Source organism: Oncorhynchus keta, chromosome 15 (genome assembly GCF_023373465.1).
Source record: "Oncorhynchus keta strain PuntledgeMale-10-30-2019 chromosome 15, Oket_V2, whole genome shotgun sequence".
Lineage (NCBI taxonomy): Eukaryota > Metazoa > Chordata > Actinopteri > Salmoniformes > Salmonidae > Oncorhynchus > Oncorhynchus keta.
Genome location: NC_068435.1, coordinates 27692553 through 27711667, shown reverse-complemented (window position 1 = coordinate 27711667; position 19115 = coordinate 27692553). Strand labels below are relative to the sequence as shown.

Below are 19115 nucleotides of genomic sequence, written 5' to 3'. Positions count from 1 at the left end.
CCCTGGACCTAATTATGACAAGTGTACCATATTACGTATTGGATCATTAAAGTATTTACACTACCTTGTAGGTTACCAATACAATGGGCAGATGGTGAAGTAGACATACTTGGTATTCACATCTCAAAAAAGATAAAAGAACTGACCAAAATCTCATTCAATAGAAAGTTAGCAAAAATAGATAAGCTTCTGTAACCATGGAGAGGTAAATAATTGTCTATTTAAAAATCACATTGATTAACTCTTTGGTCCTATCACAGCCTACACCAGACTCGTTTTTAAATCATATGAGCAAAATATATTTAATTTTCTTTGGAATGCTAAGCCAGACAAACGTGCATATTTAACTTGTTTGCCTGCCATATATTAAAGATACAAATGATCAGAAAGGAATTGGCATAAATAACAAAATATATACCCGTTTCATTTGAGGAGAAAAAAGTTGACAGCTGTGCCATACATGTTGCATAATAAATGGGAAGAGATTTTCGATGTACCAAGTCCATGGCACATGGTTTATGAACTGGTACAAAAAACAACACTTGATTTCAACATGAAAGTTTTTCAATGTAAATTATTATACAAAAAACACAATGCTATAGTTAGTTGTATGCCCCATATATATATATATATATCTCAGCTCTGTAGAGTTTGCTGCGAAGAGACCAAATCACTAGATCATTTATTCTGTAGCATGTTTCTGGTCACATATTAAGGAATGGTTAAAAAATCACAACATTCACTTAAAATGAACCTTACAAATAGCAGTGTTGGGTGATTTGGAAAGACAAATAATAATACTCGTAGGAAAGGTTTTCATTTTTAGCTCACAATCTGTGGATACAATACGATTTTAGAAAGGTTCAAAATGTATGTAAAACATCATAGCACAATTGTAAAATATATGGCACATGGAAACCAAATGAGGGTGGTCTATGGTGATAGATGGAATGGGCTGAGAGTAGCTGAGGGGTGGGATTAAAGAGCTTATGTTTAGTAATGTATTGTTATGTGACTGCTTATTATAAAAGTACTATGTATGTATGTATGTATGTATGTATGTATGTATGTATGTATGTATGTGTACAGTGGGGAGAACAAGTATATGATACACTGCTGATTTTGCAGGTTTTCCCACTTACAAAGCATTTAGAGGTCTGTAATTTTTTATCATAGGTACACTTCAACTGTGAGAGACGGAATCTAAAACAAAAATACAGAAAATCACATGGTATGATTTTCAAGTAATTAATTTGCATTTTCTTGAATGACATAAGTTTTTGATCACCTACCAACCAGTAAGAATTCCAGCTCTCACAGACCTGTTCGTTTTTCTTTAAGGAACCCTCCTGTTCTCCACCTGTATTAACTGCACCTGTTTGAACTCGTTACCTGTATAAAAGACACCTGTCCACACACTCAATCAAACAGACTCTAACATCTCCACAATGGCCAAGACCAGACAGCTGTGTAAGAACATCAGGGATAAAATTGTAGACCTGCACAAGGCTGGGATGGGCTACAGGACAATAGGCAAGCAGCTTGGTGAGAAGGCAACAACTGTTGGCGCAATTATTAGAAAATGGAAGACAGAAGATGACTGTCAATCACCCTCAGTCTGGGTCTCCATGCAAGATCTCACCTCGTGGGGCATCAATGATCATGAGGAAGGTGAGGGATCAGCCCAGAAGTACATGGCAGGGCCTGGTCAATGACCTGAAGAGCTGGGACCACAGTCTCAAAGAAAACCATTAGTAACACACTACGCCGTCATGGATTAAAATCCTGCAGCGCACGCAAGGTCCCCCTGCTCAAGCCAGCGCATGTCCAGGCCCGTCTGAATTTTGCCAATGACCATCTGGATGATCCAGAGGAGGAATGGGAAAAGGTCATGTGGTCTGATGAGACAACAGAGCTTTCTGGTCTAAACTCCACTTGCCGTGTTTGGAGAAAGAAGAAGGATGAGTACAACCCCAAGAACACCATCCCAACCGTGAAGCATGAATGTGGCAACATCATTCTTTGGGGATGTTTTTCTGCAAAGGGGACAGGACGACTGCACCGTATTGAAGGGAGGATGGATGGGGCCATGTATCGCGAGATATTGGCCAACAACCTTCTTCCCTCAGTAAGAGCATTGAAGATGGGTCGTGGCTGGGTCTTCCAGCATGACAACGACCCAAAACACACAGCCAGGGCAACTAAGGAGTGGCTCCGTAAGAAGCATCTCAAGGTTCTGGAGTGGCCTAGCCAGTCTCCTGACCTGAACCCAATAGAAAATCTTTGGAGGGAGCTGAAAGTCCGTATTGCCCAGTGACAGCCCCGAAACCTGAAGGATCTGGAGAAGGTCTGTATGGAGGAGTGGGCCAAAATCCCTGCTGCATTGTGTGCAAACCTGGTCAAGAACTACAGGACACGTATGATCTCTGTAATTGCAAACAAAGGTTTCTGTACCAAATATTAGGTTCTGCTTTTCTGATGTTTCAAATACTTACAGTATGCCATGCAGTAAAATGCAAATGAATTACTTAAAAATCATACAATGTGATTTTCTGGATTTTTGTTTTAGATTCCGTCTCTCACAGTTGAAGTGTACCTATGATAAAAATTACAGACCTACATGCTTTGTAAGTAGGAAACACTGCTGATTTTGCAGGTTATCATATACTTGTTCTCCCGTCTGTCTGTCTGTCTGTCTGTCTGTCTGTCTGTCTGTCTGAAGGAAGCGTAAACACAGGACAAGCAGATGCCCTCCTCACCATTCCAGATGGTTCTCTACGAAGGCGGACATGGGGCTGATCTGGACGGTGTATGTGTCGTTGGCTGAGTACTCAAACAGGCCATAGTAGGGGTTGAACAGCTCCTGAGACAGCAGGAAGAAGAACTCTCTGGATGGTCCACTGTAGTCCAGCCTGATGGTGTGGGAAAAGAAGAGACCTGAGTTATGTCAGTCGCAGACCAATAAAACAAACATTCGTTAACCTCTATCGCCCAAAAATGAGCAGTTTGTTCTTTAAAAGACGAGAGGGGGTTCCTTCATGGCACGTTCATTACTTTTTCATGTGTTCAGGTAAATAGAAGCTTTGGTGTACCCCTCCTCTCCTATGAAGGTGATGTAGAGCTTATTCCTCTGTAGTTCCTTGCGTGAGTAGGCCATGACCTGGTTAAAGGTACCCTCCAACAGGTGGTCTCTCCGGACGATAAGCCTGGAACACAACAACATCATAGGATGCTCAGCAACACAGACATGGATATACAGTATAGTGCTAATTTGCATACACAACACTACTGTTTCTTAGAAACAGTAGGGTTCTATTCTGTAAGTGTATTTGGAAAAAGGTGTGTGTAATCATGTTAATGGACATTTTAGACTGCTTTCCTTACTTGATCTTTCCTGGGCCCTGGCCATAGCCTTTAGCCTCCAGTTTCCTGTAGAAGTTGCGTAGTTTGGCCTCAAAGTCTCTCCGGTACGGGGCAGGCGCTCTCGCTCTCGACATTCCTGTTGACAAGCACATTCAACTCCGTGACATGCAGTCCTCCAATGACATGAGACATGGATATAACACAAGATTAACCATATGTGGCATGGTTTTTGACCAATTCTTGTGAATACATTTTCAACCCACTACGGCTCCGTTTGCCATTAGTGCCAAACCACCTGGAGAGTTCTGTGGTGAAGACCCTGGTGAACAACGCGGAGAGAAGCTGAAGCCAGGATGGAAGGAGGGCTGAACATAGGACATGATCTCCTCTTCAAACAAGCTGTAGGGACATTCAACAAGTGACAAACATGGAAATAATGACAATACTACAATGGAAACATTCAGGGGGTAATATTAACAGTTGCCACCAACCTCAACAGTATCACCAGGTCTGCATCACATGCTAGTTTCTCCAGTCTTTGGGTGCCCTCTGTTCTGATGTAGTGGATCTTTTCCCTGCAAGCACACATGACAGACATTATAAACATACACTATAATCTGGACTCGACTGGGTGTGTTCTATCAAACCTGACAGAATATAATAACTTTATTTGGTTACACTTTACATTAGTGCCTTTACTACTGTGTAATTATTCCTGTAATTACAGTAATTACTAGGCTGATGATAGCTACAAGACCTACATGTACAGTTGAAGTCAGAAGTTTACATGCACTTAGGTTGGAGTCATTAACTCGTTTTTCAACCACTCCACAAATTTCTTGTGAACAAACTATAGTCTTGGCAAGTTGGTTAGGACATCTACTTTGTGCATGACAAGTCATTTTTCCAACAATTGTTTCCAGACAGATTATTTCACTGTATCACAATTCCAGTGGGTCAGAAGTTTACATACACTAATTTGGTCGCAAATGGGTCTTCCAACTGGACAATGACCCCAAGCATAAGGACAACAAAGTCAAGGTGTTGGAGTGGCCATCACAAAGCCTACAAACCTGACTCAGTTACACCTGCTCTGTCGAGGAATGGGCCAAAATTCACCCGAATTATTGTGGGAAGCTTGTGGAAGGCTACCCAAAACAATTTAAAAGCAATGCTGCCAAATACTAATTGGGTGTATGGAAAATTCTGACCCACTGGGAATGTGATGACAGAAATAAAGCTGAAATAAATCACTCTAATATTATTCTGACATTTCACATTCTTAAAATAAAGTGGTGATCCTAACTGACCTAAAACTAGGATTAAATGTCAGGAATTGTGAAAAACTGAGTTAAAATGTATTTGGCTAAGGTGTATGTAAACTTCCGGCTTCAACAGTATATTCAGTAACACACCAAAATATATTAAATAAGAATAATGAATCCGAAGAGCTTTCAAATTGAGAGAATATGTGGGATGGGGAATAAGTCAAATCCCCAAAATAGGGAGAGAAAAAAATAAATTCCTATAAATATTCACTCAAATTGAAACTAAAGTAAGCCGATGACAAATTATTTCCATTACACAATTTCTACCAAATCCACACAAAGTAATCAAAGGTGAAGGGAATTCTACAGGAATCTAGACAATAAATCTGTAGCTTTATCCTAAACCAATTAAAAATCCCGTTGGAGAATTCAAGTCTAAAGCAGCCACAAGATGGCGACAAATTACTGTGTGGCTTTTTATTTCTCATTGAGGCCTAGAGCCGGGCAGCCCAACCCTCTTCCTGAAGATCTACTGTCCAGTAGGTTCAGTCCAGCCCTAATTTAGCATATCTGATTCAGCTAGTTAAGGTCTTGTTGAGCAGCTAATTAGTAGAATCAGGTGTGTTAAATGAAAACCCACAGGACTGTAGGGTTGGGCAGCCCTGGCCTTGACAATCAATGGTTCCTACTGGTCTAAGCCATTGTCACTCAGCTCTCTGTCTTTGAATTTTTGACCACCCCATATTGGTCACCAGGCCAAAAATTCTAATGTTCTCCACTGTATGATCCCTTAAGTGGGCATACAACCCTTCTGAATGTGGACTAGATGTCCTTCAAGTTCTTATTCCTCCTATAGGCTGAGATTACCCTGAAATATTTCAAGGCCTCACAATCATTCCGGGCCTGTTGAAAAATTGATTGAAGTTCAGAATGGAACCCCTCCAGAGCCTGAGAATAAGTCTCCACAAATGGAACCACAGGGCGGTTATCCTTCTCTACCTTATATGCTCCATGGGTCTGGGTGGTCTGATTTACCTCAGCCTTAACCTCTTTTAGGAACTGCCTAGAGTAGCCCATGGGCCTTAAGGCTGAGAAGAGTATTCTTGTGGCCCCCTCTATTTCTCCAGGGAAACTACACATTTTGTGGAAAAGTATAAATTGTGATTTGATCAACCCCCTTTATGTGTGTTTTGCATGGAAACTACATGTGTAAAGTAGGCCATGTCTATCTGTTTCCTTAAATAAAACATCAGTTGCCAATTGTTTGGTTTCTCCCCCCTTTTTGAATGAAAAATACCTGTGTATCTAGAAATTCAAATGTTTTGTATTGCAAATTATGTGTAATGGTGATTGTTAAGTGATGTGAATTCAAAAGGTTTAAGAATTCCCTGAATTTAGAGATGGCGCCTCCTCACAGTCCAAAAATACCATCCAGATACCTAAGGTGCAGCAATGGTAAGGTCTTACATTTAAGGAAAGCAGTTTCTTCCCAAAAACTCATGTACACATTTTCAAAACTTGGGGAGAATGTCTTTCCCATGTCTGTACCATGTATCTGGAGGTAGTACTTCCCATTGAACTCAGTCATTTCTGGTGAGACTCAACTCCAACAAATCCAAGATAACCCCATCCGGTCGACTGGGGTCACGATACCTCTGAAAGGCATTTGCAACTGCCTGTAGATCTAATTTGGTATCAATGTTTGTGTACAGAGAATGAATATCAATGGAGAATTTTAAAAAATATATTGGTATCTTTAAACCCTTCAGCCTGTTGACAAATTCACAAGTATCCTTAACATAGCTGAGATAGAGGATTGATATAAAAATTGGTATATTCAGCTATTTTTATTTATTTAACTAGGCAAGTGATTTAAGATCAAATTCTTATTTCCAATGACGGCCTAGGAACAGGGGGTTAACTGCCTTGTTAAGGGGCAGAAACCTTGTCGGCTCAGGGATTCGATCTCACAACCTTTCAGTTACTAGTCCAGGTGCTTTAACCATTATTAAAAAATGGAAAGAATATGGCACCAGAACAAACCTGCAAAGAGAGGGCCGCCCACCAAAACTCAGGGACCAAGCAAGGAGGGCATTAATCAGAGAGAGGCAAAAAAGAGACCAAAGATAAACCCGAAGGAGCTGCAAAGCTCCACAGCGGAGATTGGAGTATCTGTCCATAGGACCACTTTAAGCCGTACACTCCACAGGGCTGGGCTTTAAGGAAGAGTGGTCAGAAAATAATAAGCAAACATATTTGGTGTTTGCCAAAAGGCATGTGGGAGACTCCCCAAACATATGGAAGAAGGAACTCTGGTCAGATGAGACTAAAATTGAGCTTTTTGGCCATTAAGGAAAACGCTAAGTCTGGTCGCAAACCCAACACCTCTCATCACCCAGAGAACAACATCCCCACAGTGAAGCATGGTGGTGGCAGCATCATGCTGTGGGGATGTTTTTTATTGGCAGGGACTGGGAAACTGGTCAGAATTGAAGGAATGATGGATGGCGCTAAATACAGGGAAATTCTTGAGGGAAACCTATTTCAGTCTTCCAGAGATTTGAGACTGGGACGGAGGTTTACCTTCCAGCAGGACAATGACCCTAAGCATACTGCTAAAGCAACACTCGAGCAGCAGTTTTACCTTGAAGAATGGGCAAAAATCTCAGTGGCTAGATGTTCCAAGCTTATAGAGACATACCTCAAGAGACTTGCAGCTGTAATTGCTGCAAAAGGTGGCTCTACAAAGTATTGACTTTGGGGGTGAATAGTTATGCATGCTCAAGTTCTGTTTTTTGTCTTATTTCTTGTTTGTTTCACAATAAAAAAATATTTTTCATCTTAAAAGTGGTAGGCATGTTGTATATATCAAATGATTCAAACCCCTCAAAATCCATTTGAATTCCAGTTTGTAAGGCAACAAAATAGGAAAAATGTCAAGGGGGTGAATACTTTCGCAATCCACTGTACAATAAGATTCTGAGCCACAATCACTTGCTATTGGTCTACCGCAGGGAACTCGTGGGAGAACTGTCCATGTCTCATGAGATTATATATTTTAGGTAGTAAGTAAAACTGCCTAGGTTTTGGAGAATCTGGCCCAAAAAGGTAGACCATCTGTTTATCTGTAATATACTTATCCTCACTCACTATCTCCCTGATTAGTCTTTGTGTTTCCAGTTGTTGAGTGGAGCAATGGGACATCGTTTTTGACATTATCTAACTGTCTATTAGCTTCAATAAGATATTGCATTTTATCCATTATAACAATCTGAGACCCGTTATTTGCTGGTTTACTCACAATATTCTGATTGCTGCTCAATGTTTTTAGAGCTTGAGTTTGTTGCTTTGTAAGGTTAAACTTATGTACAGGTCTGGGTTTGAATTGTGAAAAGGAATCCACATCCCTTCGTATAAGTATCTGTATAGATTCTGACACTGACTCCAACTTAGGTTCCCAATGTGAGGGGTTCAAGTTGAGGGTTAAGGTTTAACTCGGATTTGGACATGAAGTTAGGGTTGTGGTTGAGGCTAGGGTTAAGGGTTGAACCAGGATGTGGACATGAAGCTAGGGTTAGGGTTGTGGTTGAGGCTAGGGTTAGGTAAGGGTTGAACCAGGTTGTGGACATGAAGCTATGGTTAGAGTTGAGGCTAGGGTTAGGGCTAAGGTTATGGTTACTGCTAAGTACAGTGTAATAATGCATAATTACAATACTTGTTACACTAATTACATGTAGTTACACATTAAGGGCACTGTAATGTAAAGTGTTAGCCTTTATTTTTCAGAGTGGGAACTTCCGTAATGGAAGTATGGTACCAGTACAGCAGTGATTGAGATATTCACATTCCCTGAATCTACAAAGTCCTCATATAAAAAAAATATATCAAATTCATCCACCAGTGTGTATATCTACCTCAGGGAATGGTTCCTGGACAGGGCTGGCTGGCGCTCCGTAAGAACTTCTAGTATTCCAGGCTGACGGAGGAAGGCCACGATCTTGTCATTATAAGCTGTGAATGGAACAAAGACATTGAATTCAGAAGACAGTTAGACTGACGCACACAGCAGAAATGGACTCACACAGACTAACTGCAGAAACTGTATCACACAGCAGAAACTATAACACATGGTTTGTGTGCTTTTTGTATTGTATGTACAGGACGCACCTTGTGGCACTGGATCGGGATGATGCTGGCTCCGCATCGCGGCCACCACACTGTTCCCAGGCCGTAACAACAAGGCCGCACCTCGACTACGGGACACCTCCGAGGCCTGACAGAATACATATGGGGCGGCAGCGTAGCCTAGTGGTTAGAGCGTTGGACTAGTAACCGGAAGGTTGTGAGTTCAAACCCCTGAGCTGACATGGTACAAATCTGTCGTTCTGCCCCTGAACAGGCAGTTAACCCACTGTTCCCAGGCCGTCATTGAAAATAAGAATATGTTCTTAACTGACTTGCCTGGTTAAATAAAGGTAAAAAAAAAATAAAAAATAAAAAAAAATATGACAAAAGGTACAGCTATAAACAAGCAAATACATAAATTAAATTCTATATTTCCATAATTCGATTACATTATGGTCATCAATCACACAGTTACAACACTTAAAAACAAGGACATGTATTCTCTATAGTACTGGTTGACTTCTGACCTCTCCAGCACTGTAGCTGCGTAATCTCTGTAGGTGCTGCCTGTGGGTCAGGTGGTTGGGCAGACAACCGTTCTGAAGAGGGATTCTCGGGTCGATGAATGTGGTCGCTCGGCTGTTGTGGTCCACAAAGAAGTTCTGGACCACAGAGAAGATGTTACAGGAAAAAACGTACCAAAGTTGGAAATACAAATCTAAACACTGCGAGATCTGAAGACAAAGGCCAAATCAATAGAATCATTGGTAAACTTATTCATTTTTTAAAAACATATTTTCCATCTTGTCAACCAAGGTAAAATAAACTAGTATGTGAATAAGTGGGGGAGTTAGCTGTGGATGAACTAAGGGTTGATGTCTCTGCACCTTGCCCTGAGGGTCAGTCTTGATCTCCCAGCCCCGGGGCAGTTCAAACTGGGCGTCAGAGAAGCGGTTGAGGAAGGTGACCAGGTCTCTGTTGTGCTGGTACCTCTCAAGGTTACGAGCGTCTCTACGAATCTTCAGGATCATGTGCTTCAGGCACGTGCTGCTAGTGAACATGCGGTAGGCTCCCTGAGAAGAGAAAAACATAACAGCATGACCCTGGATACTAGAAACACCATACGCAACCAATCTGAACCACAATGGAGGAATATTCAGCATCTGTTACTGAAGACTAGAATATGTTACTGAGCATTGGTATTGGTGTTGAAAAGGGAATTGTTTGTTCTAATTGTCCACTGTGTATAGTTATAATTGTCCACTAGGGAGATAGGTACTCACATAGTTGGCATGGAGGACAGTGAAAAACTCTGGGTGTGTGATGAACTTCACCGCTGGGCTCTGTAACAGAGTTGTGATCTTCTGACTGTTGACTGGAGATGATGACGAGGAGGAGGAGGAAGAGGAGCTGTCTCTTCTCAGCTCTACGCACAGACACCAGGAGAGAACAAAGAAACCATTAACTGAATGGTGACAGTCGAGTACTAGATTGCGTGTAAAACTTTGAAAACCCCTTTGTATACCCATGACATTACTTTTTACAATGGAAGATCACACTTCAGTTTATTGCATTCTGTAATTGTGACATTGTGGTGTGGTCCCACTTACCATTAGCCACCGAAGGAGAGTCTGTCTCACTGCTGTTGTTGTTGAGGCTTGTTCTCTCACTCCTGCTTCTGCTTCCTTCATTCTCACTCCTGTCTGTGGCCATGGTCCTCTGGATGCTCTGGTACCTGACAAACACATCAGCACACATTTACTGAACATCCTTAAGTTAGAGCAACAGTGCCTCAATCTAGACCATTCCTTTAAATGTGCAAGAAACGGCTTGTTAATAAGATGATTAAGGTAAAATATCTTAAAAATATATTGAAATAAGATACATTTATTTTTTTAGAGGATCAGCTTAAAATTGCAGAAAGATTGTTGCTTCCATCAATGTAATTGTCTGCATCATTTCTAATCCCCCATATAATTTTTGGGGTAAATATATATATCCAAATACATACATATACACATACTGTATATACAGATATAGATATACATACTTTTTTAAGAATATACCTTTATTATTCCCTGCAAACCCTACCACCCTTCCCCCAATTGGAGTAAACAAATAAACACTTAGGCTTCTACCTTCAGTTTACACATCTTATACACATTTTACAGACACAATCTATTTTACAATAGTTATATTTAGTTGGTTTTTAGTCTTTCGTCTATTTCTGATGTGCATCCAGTTTGATTTCTATTTGTAACTGTGCTATTTCGCAACATTTCTGAACCTATATACATTTTACAGACCCCGTATGTTTTACATTGTTTATCTGTTGTTAGTCCCACCCTTCAGCTCCATTCAATCCCTCCCATCTATCTCTCAACATCATTCATTTGGGATTTCTATATTTTTTTCCATATATTTTTCAACTGTGCTGTGATGTTTCACAAAAGTACTGAACCTTTCTATTCTCATAGCTTCTACAGATTGTAAATTATATATATCATTATTTTAGCAAAACATTGTATTATTGATTGACGTTAATTCTAGGCAAATGTTGCAATTCTTCAGCCATTCCTGGACCTGTGACCAAAAACGAGCTACATATGGACAATACCAAAATAAATTATGTAATGACACGGCCTCCTCACAGCAAAATCTGCATAGCTGGGAAGATTGTATCCTCCATATATATAACATTCTATTGGTTTAAAGAATTTTGTATAGTATTTAAATAAATAAAAAGTGAAGTTTTGAATCCGGCGTTGTTTTGCGTATCAATTCATAAACCATGTGTTATGGAATGGGTACATCAAATCTCTTCCCAACTATTTTGCAATTTATATGGCACAGCTGTCAGGTTTTTGGTCCTTAAATGAAATTAGCATATGTTTTTATTTATCACACTTTTATTTAACCATTTATGTTCTTTAATACAGGGCCGACATAGAAGTTCCTTACTTTTCCCCCTTCTGCTTGCCTCTACCATTTTTGTCGTAATGTTGCAATATACATCACTTGTTTGTATTAAGCCTTTTTTTAAATAAGCAAAAAATGTTCTGCTAATGACGTTAGATCATTTATCTTGGTGAGAAAAAAAGTCATTCAAAAACATATTTTTATTGAATTATCACTCAATACTGTACAAGAAATGTAGGCTTGCTTAGAGTTAATCCCCAGAGAGAAAGAAGTTGAATTTGCGACCATTGATCAATGGATTCCACTACTGTAATAGTCTTCAATACATGCGAGGTCTGTGCAGGGGTTATCCTGACAGAGAGAAGGATCTATGACACAGCCCTGACACAGCCCACTGCTCATGTCTCCAGTTGGACACACTTCTCATTCCAGACACACAAAGGGAATTCCACCAGCCCAGCGAGGGCAAGCCCTGTCCTCGCCTTCAATAGCATTTCAATGAATTTCTCCTCCCTCGTTCTCTAGGTCTCCAATCTCATTAAGAGATTTCATGCACTGCAGTTGTATAATAACACTTATGCAATTCTTCACAGCCTGTTGTGCACATTTCTCATCTGATTATTACTGTCAAGACTTAGTGACTTTTCCTCCATTCAGAATATCTCAGGCATTTCATGGCAAGTTCTTCTAGTAGTGGTTCATAAAGACATGGTACAAGCGTAAAAAAGACAGCCACAGCCCTAACCAAATGTTTAACACATGGCAGCAAATGCTTTTGAAAAAGAATCCAAGAAATTAGGTATCAATGGGGGGCGGGGTTCTGAAGTGTCTGCCCTATATGTGAGAGATAATGTACACTTAACAGTCTCCATATACACTGTACTTCGATTATTTTTTTCCAACTGGTACTGGAAGACCTTCAGATGAGTCTTGTGAGGTCTGTGGGCGTCCTAGAGCAAATTAACCGTCATGACGTGTTTGTGAGAGTCGCCTTTCCACGGTGTCATATTAGTGTGTAGCCCAAACTGTTCGGGCAGATCAGCTGTACCGTATTCAAACAAGTACCAAGACGTAGAGCAAAAGGGAGAACACCATCATGTTAGTTAGAGACTCAGCTTTCCACAGAGGCGTATTAGTTTGTAGGCCAAACCGTTCCAAACGGTTGTCTCATGATCTGACAAACACCACTCTAGCTCTGCTACCTTTCACCGCAGATGAGGAAGTGCTACATACATTAGGCAGATGTGGTAGATTGCGATGCATCGAATGCAAAAAAATCTCTATCTTAAAGTGACAGATATTGATGGGGATTTTTGTATTATGCAAATTAATATCCGCGGGGCACCGACATCAACTTTAGGGGGTTTAATACAAAACTCCCCCATTCTCGGAATGAACTGAACCAATTCTAAGAAAATCATCCAAGAAACAAATAAGCTTTAGGTTCTTCTTACAACCACCAGATGGTCCTGTATAGTGTACGTTTTCACTTGTTTTCTTTTACGAAAGTAGGATCTACCTCTCTCCTCTTTCTTCCCGTCTCCCCCATTCACTCACCTTCTATTGAGCTGTTCCATCTGCTGAACGGACCCTGACCTCCTCATGCCGTCAGGCGTGGCTGCTGAGGTGGGTCTCTGCCACGTGGTGGTCCTGTTGATGTGATCCACGTAGAACACACGACCGTGGCTGTCCACACGCGCTTCCCAGTCTATACACAAACACACAGTGGAGACAATTATTTCTTAGTTACTACCATTAGTTTTGTTCTGGTATGTATTGTTCATCAACAAGGAATATGAATGATATGACTCAGAGTCTCAAACAAAGTTATATACAAAGCTCACTTGGTGGTAGTGGTTCATCTATAGTGGGGTAATGATGAGGATCATGACGCAGAGCAGGAAGCTGGCTGACTGGAGGATGACTGGACGGTAGGGGACAATCTCCTATGGGATGACAAAAACAGGTCAGTATATCCTAACTTACCAAACTCACATCTCTATTTTGCTAGTTAGTATTCAGTGAGGAACCCAACTCACGTCCTATCTTCCCACTGGGCCCGGCCACGGGAGACTCTCCGTTTTCTATGAAGCTCTGGGGGCTCTGGACCTGTGTGGATAGGGCCCCCTGCCACTGGGGCATCCCATCTCCTGGCTCCCTGCTCTCCTCTCCGTTCACCTCCATGTCCTCATCCTCCTGGGAGGGGAAATCACTGCTCTCTGCTCCGTTCCCCTCCATGTCCTCATCCTCCTGGGAGGGGAAATCACTGCTCTCCACAGACATCCTGGCTACAGCCACTATAGGTGCCTGGTTGTGACTGCCTCCTCGGCCCTCATAGCAGGAGTCACTGCAGCAGGGCTCCATGTCGTCTTCGTCGGACACTCTCTGGTCACCCCTAACCTGGCCCTGGGGGTGGCGGCCCTCGCTGTCCAGTAGCAGGGCCAGGTCGGACAGACGCTCGATGGACAGGCTGCGAGGCAGGGTCCTCCTGGGCCCGGGGGTCAGTGGTTCTGCTGTTTCATCCTCTTCTGAGCCATCCTGGACCCTGGGGCTGAGCTGGTCAGGGCCAGGGTCTGGATCAGGCTCTGTTTCAGCTTCAGCCCCCTCTCCATCCCTGTCCTCCTGGGTGCCTGGCTGGGCAGAGGGCAGACTGTGGAGGAGGTGGTGGATGCGGATGTAGTGGGAGCGAGGGGTCTCAGGCTCCCCACAGGCCGAGGCGATGACTGTCTCCAGCTCCGACACGGGCAGGGAGCAGGGACGGTTCTTACGCCTAGGGGTGGTCCTGATGCGCAGGGAGCAGCATTCCTCGTCCCCTTCCTCCTGACCCACCACCTGTTCTGCTGGCTCCCCAGGTGCTCCACTCTCCATGTCTTCCAATACAGCAGGGATGACCTGACCCTCTGCTGGTGTACTGTCCACCCCCTGCTCTGGGTCAGCAAGGTGAGGACTGGAGGGGGTTTGCTGCCCCCCTTCCTCCCTGTTATCCTCTACCGAGGGCAGCTTCTCTGCAGCCACAGCTACAGCCACAGCCACCTCTTCCTGAGCCCCATTGACCTCTGGTTGACTTGGTTCTGTTTTTAGGGCCTTGCTTCTGGAACAGCTAGGCCCTGAGTCTCCATCTCCATCCATGGGTTCCTCTGAACCCAAAGGCCCTGCTGGATGCCCCTCCATGGGCGTGTCTGTAACTGTATCTCCTCCAATTGGAAGTTCTGGAGCTCCAGCGTCTTCCTCCTCATCCATGGGGAGTTCGGGAGCCCCTGGACCCAGGCTCATTGTGTCCTCGGCCTGGCCCTGGGCCTGGGAGGACTGGCCCTCCCCCTGGTTACTGATCTCCTGCACAGCGGCACACTCAGGCTCTGTGCTGAGAGACATGTCTTCATCATCTGCAGGAGGAGAACAGAGCTCATTACCTCCCAGTCAGAGGCCTGTGATGGCCTGCCAGGCTGCCTGACACAAAGTGGGTCATATCAACATGAACTTACACTATTCATTAGTTAATACACCACTCTGTTTCTGCTTTGGTATGTCAATGAATGGAAAATCCTGTATACATCGAGTATGACAATATGACAATTTATAATAATAGAACCTATTGTTTAAAAAAAGTGTCAACTCAACAGCTAAACCAATGTTTAATATCTGCCAGTCTAAACCTAGATTTGAAAGTTGATATTTACAGAAAGACTTATAGTACATATTATATATTATCTTCCCACCTCTGTATTGAAAAACACTAAGTGAACCTACATGAGAGGAAGCCAACAAACAGGATGTACAACTCTCTGATTCAAAGGTGTTGGGCTAAATATGGAAGACACATTTCTGTTGAAGGCATTCAGTTGTACAACTGACGAGGTATCCCCCTTTCCTATACAAACCTGGGTTCAATTAGCATGAGTTTTTGTTCAAATACTTTGGGCTTTTGATTGAGCCTTTTAAGAGACCCAGATGGGTGGGGTTTGTATTTTGGAACTATTCCATTAGTTCCATTACATCTAGACAGTTTGATCAAGCTCAGCAAAACTATTTGATGGCAAACGAGTACTATTTGAACCCATGTCTGGATGTATGTGAGAGGATGTGTGAGAGGAAGAGGAACCTGGATGAATAGAGGAAGTGATCTCAAATCTGAACTGCAGCTGTCCACTGACATGTTCTGTCGGCACCCTTCGGCCCAGCGTGTAGCTAACCAAACGGTCACTGTGTAGAGAGAGAGAGAGAGAGAGAGAGAAGTGCAGTAGAGAGGAACAAATTGAGAGAAAGGTGGGGAGGTGACCGGAGGTAGAGAGAGAAGATGGGGGGGAAAGGGTGGAAGGAGAGGGAGTGGGGGTTGGAGTTCAAAAGAGAGAGACATGTTACTTTATGATTTTAAACATTTTTTCAAGAGCTCCCCAAATATCTATTAATTATAATTTGATTATCCTGATAAATATATGAGCATGCTGTGTGTTCCTGAGCCGTACCCAATAGCATGCTTCTCCAGTAGCCTCTGCACCGGCATGGACTGCTTGCCCAGGAAACGTTTGATGATAGGACGACTCTTGGCAAACTTGTCTTTTACCTCGATCTCCAGAACGTCCGTGGGCAGAGACACAAAGTTGAAGCGCTGAGGAGGGAGAGAAAGACATAGTATCTATTTAAAATGCCTGTAAAGGTGCCGTGTGTACGTGTGTGCGTGTAGCCTTATACAGCTGCATATCCCTGTGTGTAGCTGTTAATAGTGCTGAAAATACTTGCAGCTGTAGGAAACAAAGAGGGAGCCGTCAATGGTGCTGAACTCTTTGCACTCAAAGTAAGACTTTGGAATGGAGGGAACAATACATATGAAATCATGCATTACCTAACCTTGCATGATCTTCAATGACAGTGATGCCAAATGTAGAGGTATGCGATCTCTATGACAGATGAGTTAAGCATTGGCATTCCTCCAGGTGTAGCTTTATCTCTACATAAACTGACCTCTATGGCTGTGGCCTACTGTATAACCAGGGAGTCAAGAGGGAGTGAAGGAATGCTGCACCTGATCTGAATATCAAAATAGGGGACCGGGAGGGAGTAGGGTGCACTTTTCTTCTGCCTGTACATAGCCTCTCTCACAGAAGCCCTCAATCAATTCAAGGTACAAGAGGGAGACACAAAGATGGAGGGAGGCACCTAGCTTTTTAGCTATCATCAGACTGTACCTCCAGCACTAAGCTCTTGACTATACAGTCAGATCCAGCATGAAGCATGCATGAATCATCTCCGCAGGTCTCATACCTCCTCCTCTATACCGATCATTTCCATGAATACATAGTGGTGCTGCTATATCCTTCCCCTCAATATACCTAAAGGGGTGTTGCCACTGTGCTAAATCAGAGCTGGGCCTGTGACACATCTTCTGCCCTTTCACAGTGACACCACATAATTGAACCATTAGCCAAATGAGTAAACCAGCAATAGCCTATTATAGGCAGAGAGAGCAAATTTTGACAGGCATTATTATAAAAGAGGATTACCACATGAGAAAACTCATGGTGTAAATGTATAATTCATACATTATAAATGATAATACATTTGGCAGGGGTGGAGCACTGCTGTGTTCAGGAGGAGGAGATACAGGCAGGGCGGAGGTACTGCTGTGTTCAGGAGGAGATACAGGCAGGAGGGGAGTACTGCTGTGTTCAGGAGGAGATACAGGCAGGAGGGGAGTACTGCTGTGTTCAGGAGTAGGAGATACAGGCAGGAGGGGAGTACTGCTGTGTTCAGGAGGAGGAGATACAGGCAGGGTGGGAGTACTGCTGTGTTCAGGAGGAGGAGATACAGGCAGGGCGGGAGTACTGCTGTGTTCAGGAGGAGGAGATACAGGCAGGAGGGGGGTACTGCTGTGTTCAGGAGGAGGAGATACAGGCAGGGCGGGAGTACTGCTGTGTTCAGGGGGAGATACAGGCAGGGCGGGAGTACTGCTGTGTTCAGGAGGAGATACAGGCAGGGTGGAGGTACTGCTGTGTTCAGGAGTAGGAGATACAGGCAGCAGGGGAGTACTGCTGTGTTCAGGAAGAGGCGATACAGGCAGGGCGGGGGTACTGCTGTGTTCAGGAGGAGGAGATACAGGCAGGGTGGGAGTACTGCTGTGTTCAGGAGGAGGAGATACAGGCAGGAGGGGAGTACTGCTGTGTTCAGGAGGAGGAGATACAGGCAGGGTGGGAGTACTGCTGTGTTCAGGAGGAGGAGATACAGGCAGGGCGGAAGTACTGCTGTGTTCAGGAAGAGGAGATACAGGCAGGGTGGGAGTACTGCTGTGTTCAGGAGGAGGAGATAAAGGCAGGAGGGGAGTACTGCTGTGTTCAGGAGTAGGAGATACAGGCAGGAGGGGAGTACTGCTGTGTTCAGGAGGAGGAGATACAGGCAGGGCGGGAGTACTGCTGTGTTCAGGAGGAGGAGATACAGGCAGGGTGGGAGTACTGCTGTGTTCAGGAGGAGGAGATACAGGCAGGGCGGGAGTACTGCTGTGTTCAGGAGGAGGAGATACAGGCAGGGCGGGAGTACTGCTGTGTTCAGGAGGAGGAGATACAGGCAGGAGGGGAATATCCCTCCCTAACCAAGTCAAATGGCAATAAGCTCTGCTTGCCTCCCTGCCAGTATTATACAGAGATCAATATCTTTAGTAGATGTTGTGGGAGATGATATGTGCTACCAAATCATTACATCCAAATACAAGTTTTTGCAACACATGTTCATCATTTTTTCTCTTGAGTAAATATAACCCATTGTAATGTTGGGTAAGTGTACATGTATAGGGCCTTGAAATACTGGAAATAATCATTACCAGTATTGCACAGAACGTTTACACGATATGAATCACTAACACAGCTCTCCACTCACCTCTCTCTGCCAGTGAGGGTTGATGGTGTTACAGACGATGCCTGAGCGTTTCTCCTGGCCGTGGTGTGGCAGTGCCGGGAAGATGCTGTTCCTGCCGGGGTGGATGGCGATCTTAAGGTAGGGGTCAGGGTTGAAGAACATCCCCTTCTTCAGCCCTGTGGCATGGAAATCTGCCAGAGATGATAAGAGTATAGAGAGAAGGAAAGGCTTTGAAATGTCACCTATACGGGGTTAAGGACATCACATTCTTCTGACAAATTGGAGTAGAGTGCACGCAAGAATATGCTTGAGAAGCTCTGCAAAATAATTCAGTTCAATATCTCGCCAAATACAACAGTATATTGTACTTCTACAATAATAGTAGTAATATATTATGCTACAGGAGAGCAGAGAGAAAATAACTAATCATGAATAATACATCTAGACAGAATTATTATTTTGAATAGTGTGGCATTTAACTTCTCTCCAACTCTGCTCTCTAACAATTGTGACAGCCATGTCATACAGTAGCATAACCTTCCAGTGATCTGGGACTAGACAGGGACTGCTACAGTCCGCCTGCTTGTTCAGTATTTG

The 19115-nt window shown here is 43.3% G+C and overlaps 1 protein-coding gene across 2 annotated transcripts in view; it reads right to left on the bottom strand.

The window, feature by feature from the left end:
• Positions 1–19115, bottom strand: part of LOC118394713 (E3 ubiquitin-protein ligase HECW1-like) — a 47963-nt gene that overhangs the window by 20444 nt on the left and 8404 nt on the right. Inside the window, exons 6-22 of one of the 2 annotated variants that reach the window (XM_035788189.1) lie at positions 18540–18709; positions 16139–16281; positions 15775–15875; positions 13715–15058; positions 13520–13621; positions 13233–13383; positions 10367–10491; positions 10040–10182; positions 9644–9829; positions 9284–9418; positions 8799–8904; positions 8546–8642; positions 3855–3938; positions 3659–3762; positions 3385–3499; positions 3093–3206; positions 2760–2912 (exon numbers count right to left, since the gene is read on the bottom strand). In XM_035788189.1, the coding sequence (XP_035644082.1) occupies positions 2760–2912; positions 3093–3206; positions 3385–3499; positions 3659–3762; positions 3855–3938; positions 8546–8642; positions 8799–8904; positions 9284–9418; positions 9644–9829; positions 10040–10182; positions 10367–10491; positions 13233–13383; positions 13520–13621; positions 13715–15058; positions 15775–15875; positions 16139–16281; positions 18540–18709 (3373 nt within the window). Of the gene's footprint in view, positions 1–2759; positions 2913–3054; positions 3207–3384; positions 3500–3658; positions 3763–3854; positions 3939–8545; positions 8643–8798; positions 8905–9283; positions 9419–9643; positions 9830–10039; positions 10183–10366; positions 10492–13232; positions 13384–13519; positions 13622–13714; positions 15059–15774; positions 15876–16138; positions 16282–18539; positions 18710–19115 lie in introns of those variants that run through there. The other variant, XM_035788190.1, reaches the window with a different exon arrangement.